Source organism: Triticum dicoccoides, chromosome 5B (genome assembly GCF_002162155.2).
Source record: "Triticum dicoccoides isolate Atlit2015 ecotype Zavitan chromosome 5B, WEW_v2.0, whole genome shotgun sequence".
Classification (NCBI taxonomy): Eukaryota; Viridiplantae; Streptophyta; class Magnoliopsida; order Poales; family Poaceae; genus Triticum; species Triticum dicoccoides.
Genome location: NC_041389.1, coordinates 627415819 through 627426202, shown reverse-complemented (window position 1 = coordinate 627426202; position 10384 = coordinate 627415819). Strand labels below are relative to the sequence as shown.

The 10384-nt window shown below is 46.4% G+C and overlaps 1 protein-coding gene across 1 annotated transcript; it reads left to right on the top strand.

Annotated features, from left to right (window-relative positions):
- The first annotated feature begins 7422 nt into the window (after positions 1-7422).
- On the top strand, positions 7423-8404 carry LOC119306402 (non-specific lipid transfer protein GPI-anchored 2-like). Its single transcript, XM_037582628.1, has 2 exons — positions 7423-7877; positions 7994-8404. Exons 1-2 carry the CDS (start codon positions 7523-7525, stop codon positions 8170-8172), a joined length of 534 nt encoding a protein of 177 aa, XP_037438525.1. The 5' UTR covers positions 7423-7522; the 3' UTR covers positions 8173-8404.
- Positions 8405-10384: the final 1980 nt, after the last annotated feature.

Below are 10384 nucleotides of genomic sequence, written 5' to 3'. Positions count from 1 at the left end.
CTCACTCACCATTTTTTTAGGATGAAGGCACCGCCGCCGTTGAGAATGAGGGCTCCACCGCCGCCACCGAGAATGCAAGATCCGCCGCCACTGGAGAAGAAGGGGGGGAGGGGGCAGAGTGGCGGGCCCGACACGGGCGGGCGGCAGGGCACTATCAGTTGTTTTGAGGAGCAATTAAGTTGGACCCACATGTCCTAACATAAACGGGCTTGGTTGACTACCAATTTAACCACATTTAACACCCCATGTGGCCCTGGGCTATTTACCTGCTCAAATGTGTCGCACCACAGCCATTCGCTCGAACAACGTCGCACTCAAGCCAATTCACATCAAAAACGTCGCACAGGAGCTATTGGCCCCCGTGGAACGGTCATGCTCTATAAGACTCTCGAATTAGAGTGATGCGGCGGGCGCCGCGCGACATACTCGACATCAGATCGGAGGAGTCACCAGGCCACGTTCAATGCGGCATATCATCTTCATTTTGTTAAGTAGTATAGTAGTATTATTCTACTAATATATCCTTAGCCTACCAATGTACTCTGATGTTGCTGCTACTACTAGTACTACTATCCTTTTGCTAAAGGGATGATGTGCCAATTGTTGCTCTTCTTGTATTATGTTTATTCTTGTGAGTGTCACTTGGAGCCCAAAGTCGTCTGCTCGTCTTATGGTTGTGCTATTGGACTCCAAATCAGTCTTGCTCTTCCTTTGTTTTTTTGATTTTCAGGTGACGATAGCAGGAGCACGTCTTCGGCCACAAACGCCTTCCCTGCATTGCCGCCACCGACCACTCCGCTAAGCGATCCCTCCATCGTGTACCTCGTCGCCCTCAAGGTCAGCCGTTACCCCGCTCGAAACCCTAACCTCCACTCCCTCCTTTTCGCTACATCTCTCAAAATAGACTTTTGCTCCACTTTATATATAAAGCAACAGGCGAAGAAAGTACAAGACTGAACGATACAAGATGAAGAGGAAGCCCTCTTACAAAGCCAATCCCAGGATAACCGGATCACGCAAATGCATGTGACTACACAACCGAGAGATAACAAAGGAAGAAATGAAACAATGCCACTCTACTCCCTAGTACACCTAAGCTCCACGATAACACCCTTGGGAGGGAGAACGACGCAACGCGACACCGTTGCTGAGTCTAGAATGGACAAAGTGTTGCAAAACGTAGTAGAAAACAAAAAATAGCTCTACGATCACCGAGGAACAATATGAGTTTGTTTGCTAGCATGTGTGGACCTAGCCTAGTTTTCCCCTCTTATAGATGTTGAGTGTAGACATGCTGAGTCCATGCATTTGTTGTTTTCGGCAGCGGTGTATGCGCTGAGTTGAGACTTTGTTTGGCAGCCTGCATGTGTTTAGACATGTTGAACAATTTTGAATTCCGAATAATTTCTTTGAATGGTGAACAAAATTGAAAAAAAACGTGAATAAAAAATTAAACATATTTTGAAATTCTAAACTTCCATTCAAAATTTAAACAAAAATTGAAATTCTAAACATTTTTGAAAAATTAAATAAAATTAAAAAATCTGAACATTTTATAAAATTCTGAACTTTTTTTAAAATTTCAATAAAATTTTAAATTTGATTTTTAATTAAACAAAAATTGAAATTCTGAACATTTTTAAAAAATTTAAATTTATAAACATTTTTTGAATATTTAAACAAAATTTGAAATTCTATAAAAACTCTAAACATTTTTCAAAACTTAAATAAAATTTGACATTCTGAACATTTTTGAAAATAAAAAAAAATAAACTATGAACATTTTTTGATTTTTTTTGAAATTCGAAACATTTTTGAAAATTTATATAAATTTTGAAATTCTAAACTTTTTCAAAAATCTAAACAAAATTTGAAATTTTTGTATTTTTTTTGGAAATTTAAACAAAATTTGAAATTTTCAACATTTTTTGAAAATTTGAACATATCTAGACGTGGTCTGGTGGGTGTGGACGAGGGTCGGGGCCAACATGGCTGCCTCCATGCATCCTCTTTGGGGTGCATGGGATGGGCATGGCCGAGGGCCCTTTTTGCATTAGTTGGGCATAGCCCAGATGAGCCCATGCACCGTACCAAACAAGTGAAAGTGGGTCGGATTGGGAACTTTTGCCCTCATGCACCTTTCAGGCACCCTACCAAACACAACCTATGAAGATGTATATATGGTTTGGATCAACAACCATTACCGACTCCAGAGTGCAACGGAAGTAGATGAATGTCGGTGTAAATCGTACTTGGAGTCCCTTGAACCATTGATGACAATCCCGCGAACCACCCTCGAAAGATCCCTCGAACAAAAGAACGAAAGCACGACCACTCTACTTGGTTGCAAGCATGCAGCCTTCAGGATTCGGCAGCGCTTCGCTATCCAGAGCTAATCATCGCCGGAGAATTAGATGGAGGAGATTAGAAGCACACTGGACTTCTAATTATGAGGATTAGAGGAACTAGACCATGCTCTAATTAGTCAACTATGACCAACTAAAACTAAGGCTAGATGAACTAGAGGAGGCTCAAAAACTTATGTGTCTCAGTAGAGCAAAACCCCCTAGTATATATAGGTTAGAGGAGAGGGAGAGAGAAGCGACTAAGGAGGGAAGGAGAGTCCTTAGGGTGCCGGCCAGGGGGGAGGAGTCCAACTCCTCCCCGAGTCCAATTCGGTCTTCCCCTTCCATAAGGGTGGCGGGGGTGGTGGGAATCTCCACTTGGCCCAAGTTTCCTTCTCCTATTTGGACTTTTAAGTCCCGTTTCTACTAAAATAGATATAAAAGTGTTCTAAATATTTTTCATACCCTTTATATATAATTTAACAGCCCCCAAACCATTTTACACCTATATATTAGTTATCTTAATACACGGTATTACCCAATACTCTCCGGAACCATTTGGTGAGCCCGGAACGCTTTCGAACCCTCTCGGAACTATTTCGAATATTAATGAAACAATTCCAAATTTTTTTTCTCATCACTCCCATCCTACTAACACTCGGCAGATCATGACTACCTTAAGCTTGTGACATCGTAGGTTCGGTAACTCACAGACATGAATGAAACCCCTTCATTCAATGACTCACAGTGGAACCATGGACGTCCATATCAATCCCTATGAGCACACGAGTGATATTTGAGTGAACCTTTGGTTATCATGTGATGTTCCATTTGCTTTGCGATACTTCACAAAACCCGGGATGCATCGGTATCCTCCTGAGTCATCACATGCTCATTGCGGCATTATCCTCGACCAGTTTTGTTCTTCTTTCTCGTTATTGTGTTCCGGCATCCCCATGACAAAGTCACCTGTGTCTGGCCAGGTGACGATGGATGACGTCATACCGAATGGGCCCTAAGAATATCTTCCCATTGTCGGAGGAACAAACCTCACTCTCAAGCTATATAGTCACTTATCAAACTTTTTGATGAACCTATAAGTTGTCATTATGATCACCGTATTACATGTGACATTTGAGCAACCCCAAAGTCCATCGTACGGTAAGAAGTGACTACGATACTCTCATTGTCTAAGTAGAAAAATCACATGTTAACACTCTGTGTTATTACAATTGATTACAAACGATATTATGTCAATTCATAACAAACAAGTTTGGGCCGATTCAATATGATCGTTCTTCCAACGTCATAATATCAACGTTGTTTTTGGATTGTGTTACACTTAACGATATCCCAAGATCTGAAAAACATTATCACCGACAACACTTGAGCTACTCTTATAGCGGGACTAGGAACCTTTATTTTATCCATTTATTATTTCACACATGTATATGAGTTTTCTACTGAATTGCATATTCCAGGATTATAGCAGTTGTAACAAGAAATATAAACACTTAATTATGAATATGAAAATATACTAATACAATATTATTGGCTCTAGGGCATATCTCCAACATAAAGGTTTTCACCCGGAACCCAGACACGGAGAGGAGCACCACGACGATATTGATATGTCTCCAACGTATCTATAATTTATGAAGCATTCATGCTACTATATTATCTGTTTTGGATGATTATGGGCTTTATTATACACTTTTATATTACTTTTGGGACTAACCTACTAACCGGAGGCCCAACCCATATTGTTGTTTTCTGGCCTATTTCAGTGTTTCGAAGAAAAGGAATATCAAACGGAGTCCAAATGGAATGAAACCTTCGGGAGCGTGATTTTTGGAACAAATATGATCCAGGAGACTTGGAGTCCAGGTCAGAGAAGCTTCGAGGAGGCCAGGAGATAGGAGCCCCCCCTATAGGGCGCGCCCCTGTCTCCTGGCCCCTCGAGCACCCCCCGACCGACTTCTTTCACCTATATAATCCCATATACCCTAAAAACATCGATAACGAAGATAGATCGGGAGTTCCGCCGCCGCAAGCCTCTGTAGCCACCAAAAGTCAATCGGGACCCTGTTCCGGCACCCTGCTGGAGGGGGGATCCCTCACCGGTGGCCATCTTCATCATCCCGGCGCTCTCCATGACGAGGAGGGAGTAGTTCACCCTCGAGGCTGAGGGTATGTACCAGTAGCTATGTGTTTGATCTCTCTCTCTCTCTCGTGTTCCCTCTCGTGTTCTCTCTATGGCACGATCTTGATGTATCGCGAGCTTTTCTATTATAGTTGGATCTTATGATGTTTCTCCCCCTCTACTCTCTTGTAATGAATTGAGTTTTCCCTTTGAAGTTATCTTATCGGATTGAGTCTTTAAGGATTTGAGAACACTTGATGTATGTCTTGCCGTGCTTATCTGTGGTGACAATGGGATATTCACGTGATCCACTTGATGTATGTTTTGGTGATCAACTTGCGGGTTCAGTGACCTTGTGAACTTATGCATAGGGGTTGGCACACGTTTTCGTCTTGACTCTCCGGTAGAAACTTTGGGGCACTCTTTGAAGTACTTTGTGTTGGCTGAATAGATGAATCTGAGATTGTGTGATGCATATCGTATAATCATGCCCACGGATACTTGAGGTGACAATGGAGTATCTAGGTGACATTAGGGTTTTGGTTGATTTGTGTCTTAAGGTGTTATTCTAGTATGAACTCTATGATAGATTGAACGGAAAGAATAGCTTCGTGTTATTTTACTACGGACTCTTGAATAGATCGAGCAGAAAGGATAACTTTGAGGTGGTTTTGTGCCCTACCATAATCTCTTTGTTTGTTCTCCGCTATTAGTTGCTTTGGAGTGACTCTTTGTTGCATGTTGAGGGATAGTTACATGATCTAGTTATGTTATTATTGTTGAGAGAACTTGCACTAGTGAAAGTTTGAACCTTAGGCCTTGTTTCCTACCATTGCAATACTATTTACGCTCACTTTTATCATTAGTTACCTTGCTGTTCTTATATTTTCAGATTACAAATACTCATATCTACCATCCATATTGCACTTGTATCACCATCTCTTCGCCGAACTAGTGCACCTATACAATTTACCGTTGTATTGGGTGTGTTGGGGACACAAGAGACTCTTTGTTATTTGGTTGCAGGATTGTTTGAGAGAGACCATCTTCATCCTACACCTCTCACGGATTGATAAACCTTAGGTCATCCACTTGAGGGAAATTTGCTACTGTCCTACAAACCTCTGCACTTGGAGGCCCAACAACGTCTACAAGAAGAAGATTGTGTAGTAGACATCAGATATCTTCAAGAATAAAACGGTGCTCGCGAGCGTCGTCGTAGTCGTCACAAATCGTGGAGCTTTCACTCGGTCGCTCCTCGGTGTCGGTAGGACACCAGGACAAGCGCAACGAGCATAGATCCCAGATCTATATCGGGGCGCCTCCATAGCTAGAGCACGCCCGAGCCACCCACTGCCATATCTCTCGCCGCCCACATGGCCAAGAGATGTAGCCATCACCGCATCCATAGAGCTCGCCAAGCCTTGAGACAACACCAACCGCCCACTTCACAATGCAGAAAACCATGGCAGGTAAAGCCTGACATATGTCACCGAGCCAGGGTTGGCACCACCACCGTAGGAGCGCCCATGCCTACAGTCCCATCCAGTCCCGATGGACCGGGAGGGGGGGGGGTAGCCAAGTGACTACCAACGGCCATTGTTGAGAATATCTCAGACGACACCATGTCCGCAACCAAAGGCACCGGTCTGACAAATGGCACAATGTTGCCCCGTCCACACATCCACGGACTGACACCGACGCTACAACTAGAAGACAACTCCCCAACCGATCCACAAGCTCCCACCCTGGCTTGACCGGTGGTGACTCAGAGCCGAGAAGCCCGACTCCAAGGCGACAACGCGCCGAACCTCACACAGGGAGCACCAACCTCAGGCACGAGGACATACCTAGCGGCCAGTTCGTGTCGTCGGCCCACTGCCGACACACGAACCCGGATGATGGAAGTGCCACCCCATCAAGAGGGGACCGCTCATGGCGGCCCACAACTCCGGCCGCCGGGCAGTCGTGCCAATGCCAGCTCCGCCTTCCCACGCCAAAATCTGCCACCACCACTCACCGCCCATGTCCCTCCTCCACGCCCGCGGCAAGGTCTACCGGAATCCACTGCCCGAAGATATGGAGTACCAGATTGACTGGTAGCATGTCAGGATGACACATCTAGTTACTGGAGCACTTCCTAACTAGCTATCTTTTTCCAAAAAGGATGTTGTATTAGCGTGAAGGGGATACAGAACATTATGAGTAAACACCAAGCCCAGGGCCACCCCCTTGCATATCGGAGGCTCTAGTGCGAATAACGTACAATGCATGGTCCTGACGACCACACCTTACATCTTGCCGGTCGCTGCTGCTGCACGCTGCAGGCACACAAGTACATTGAAATTGTCCATATGACTTGTTCTTCATGACAAGGCACTAATTTCAAACAATGTTTTTATAGTTTACCTACAAATAGCACTTTGAACAAAACACGATCATCTTCCATGAAAGAACAACAAAGATATCCTACAAGGTAAACCCAAGCAATATCTGATCGTCATGTGGTAATGTGGTGATTGTCGATCATTGTTAGTATGAAGCAATCACTTGTGCGGCAATTCCATGCAAAAGATCGTCACCAAATTTGCAATCAATAAAAGAAGATGGACTTGTGGATTTTCGGAGTCTTCCCACCCTTCTATAATGAATGATACGCACTTTTGTGCGTATTCGAGAGAAAAAACAAAAGAAGATGGGCAATCACTTGTTCAACGCTCAACACCAACCTCTTCAGCAACCACACCCATATATTTTCTGAAGTAAAATGTCCATGACAACTCCAGGATTTCAGAGTCAGAAATCATATCGTTCCAAGAGTGGGAAGTAGGAACATGCAGCTCACCAACATACCCAACTAATACCACCTTCCCCAACAAAACCCACTCCTATAATAACACACGCGTACTCGAATTCCAAAAGCACACACACAAGGCAAGCAAGCAAGCAGCAACTAGCCAGCTCCAAGCCTCCATCCGACCCAAGAAAAGCAACTATCTTTTGCTAGAAAAGCAAGGGGGAAAAACATCCATCAATGGCGGCAAGAGCGAGAGCGGTGGCCGCCATGTCCAGCAGCAGCAGCGTCCTCCTGGCCGCGGCGGTGGCACTGGCGCTGCTGGTGGCGTCGGCGACGGCGCAGTCCGGGTGCACGTCTGTGCTGATCGGCCTGTACCCGTGCATGAACTACATCAGCGGCAGCGGCACGGCGCCGACCAAGTCCTGCTGTTCGCAGCTCGCCTCTGTGGTGCAGTCCCAGCCGCAGTGCCTTTGCAGCGCGCTTGGCGGTGACTCGTCGTCGCTCGGCGGCGTCACCATCAACAAGACCCGCGCGCTCGAGCTGCCCAACGCCTGCAACGTGCAGACCCCGCCGGCGAGCAAGTGCGACGGCGGTAAGTGCTCGACAGTAGTATTTTACGAGTTACAAGAGTCAAGAGCTGCACTGCACGTATAATAATGTGTTATAGGTTCTTGGGTTGCTGACACGAGCCGTCTTTTTGGCTTGCAGCTGGTGGTGGCAGTGCTCCCGGCGCCAGTGCCAACACACCGACCACCCCGGCCGGTTTGGGATCGAAGACGACGCCGTCGGCGTATCTGCAGGGGAGCGGAGGCTCGTCGCTCCATGGCCCGGCGGGTATGGTGTTGGCGCTCGCGATCGCTGCGGTCTACGCCGTGTCGGCCGTGTGAGCGTCTCGGTTACTGGACTGGAACGCTTGCTGGCCCGGTGATTCAGAAATATGCTTGTTGTGTGGTACTATTTGGGTTTCCTATTGGTTTAGCATGAAGCAATGGGGGGAGTGCTGAGGAAGAATATTCCACATGATGTAATTATTGGTTCGTTTCGCTGCACACACAATAAGAAGAGTCTATTTCACTTTTAACCTTGTTTTTGTCATTTTTATATGGATTACCCTGTTTATACGATTTTTTCCATTTTACCCCTTTTGACCAAACTTTATGCCACACTTTACCTTTTTTTATAAGCATGTTTTGTGAAGCCGATCATATGGCGGTGTGGTTTTCTTGTGCGGTTGGTTTCTCCTTAGCACTCGCCCTCCCGCCCGGTTCGTCCTCCACGCATGCCCGGTCATACAGCGCGTCTCTGTCTTGCAGTACATGGTAGTGGTGCAGTGTCCAAAGTGCAACCCATCCACATGGCAAGTGATGCATGTGCCGGGGCTGCGTTGCCTTCTGCCCTCATTGTGCCGTACTTCCTATGCTTCTTTACCTTCATGGCGGCGCCTTTGGCACACATTTGGTTCCATCTTCTTGATCGGCATGCCAAGCTGTTGCACCGGCACGTACTTGAAGGCCTGTTCCTTGGTAATGTTGCCGCCGACACGATGGCCGACAACCTTGAGGACAGGAGCAACTTTTTTTTTGCGGGGTAGGACAGGAGCAACTTGTTGAGTGGCCATTTCTTACCGCCACTATGTTAACGATGGCAAGCCACCCACTACTTATATTTCTCTCAATATGCACAAATGTCACCTCGACATAGATGCTACCTCATTAATTGTTTTATTTCTCATATACATGCAACCCGTCCACATGGCAAGTAATGCATGTTTTCCACATCATCAACATGACATCTCATCATATTTAATTCTCACAATGTATACCATAGTACAGGATTACACATGTTCTCATGATCTGTCGCAACCAACAATATATTTTGTCCCAGTGTGCAACAAAGTCATGGTTAATAACAAAGCATTGCAGCACCCCAAAAGCTATCTCGACACCCTTTCTCGCGACTTCTTGGCATGTTGCAAAGTGAGATCTCTTGTTGCCTTTCGGTTGTTGAATTGTCTTCACAAATATGGCCCATGAGGATAGATGTCATCTATGTTGTACTGGTGTGACGCCCGGGTAATTAAGCTACAGTAATCCCCGCTAATGATGCCACGTCACCTCGGCTACTGTGGATAAACTCGCGTTAGTTCGGAACCTAGTTCGAATTTCAAATTCAAAATCGAGCAAACAATAAAAGTTTTCAAATATTAAAATTTAAATGTTCGGAGTGAACCAAATAATACATAGGTAATTATGGTGATGAAACCACATTTTTATAAAAAGTTTAAATGCTTAAAAGAAAATAAAACAACAGCAAAAGAAAGTAATTAAATGCCTTTTGTATTTTGTAAAATATTGAACTATTTTATTTAGCTGTCCAAATTAATGTGGCAGTGGTATCTTTAACATACCATATTTAGGTGTTGTTCTCAAATTCTTCAAAATTGAAATAAATTAATAATTTAATAAAACCGAAAGGAATAAATAAAAGAAAAAGAAAAAAAGAAAAAAAAAGAAGAATAAGAGAGAGAAAGAACCCCCCACTGGGCCACAGCCCAGCTGGCCTCCGGGCCAACCAGGCCGGCCCAACCGCGCCCTCTACTTCCCCCTGGATGCCCGAAACCCTAGCCCCACGTTGCCACTCCCCCCTCCCGATCCGATTTGGATCGGGATCGATCCCGCGCTCCCGACGCCTCCCATCGCCACACCCACCGCGCCTCCATCCTCCTCCGCGACGCCATCTCGCCGGCCCAGCACCTCCCGGCCTCCTCCTCCCTCTCTCGGTTGGATCTGGACCGGGGCAAACCCCCCGACCCCGTCGCCCGTCGCCGCGACGACCTCGCCCTTCTCCCTCGCGTGCCCGTTGCCGCCTAGACGCGCCGGCGACCGGAGCTCCCTCGCCGGCCTGCTTCCCCTTCCCCACCGGACCGCTCCTCTCCGCCGCTCGTCCCCGTCGACCTCCCCGACCTCCACCGAGCACGTTGCCCCCGTCCTCCTCGCCGTGGAACGACGCCGCCGCCCGGAGCTCCTACCCCGCCGGCCTGCTCCCCGTCGCCCGCTCGTCCCCGACGGCCTCCCCAACCTCCCCCGAGCTCGCTCCCGA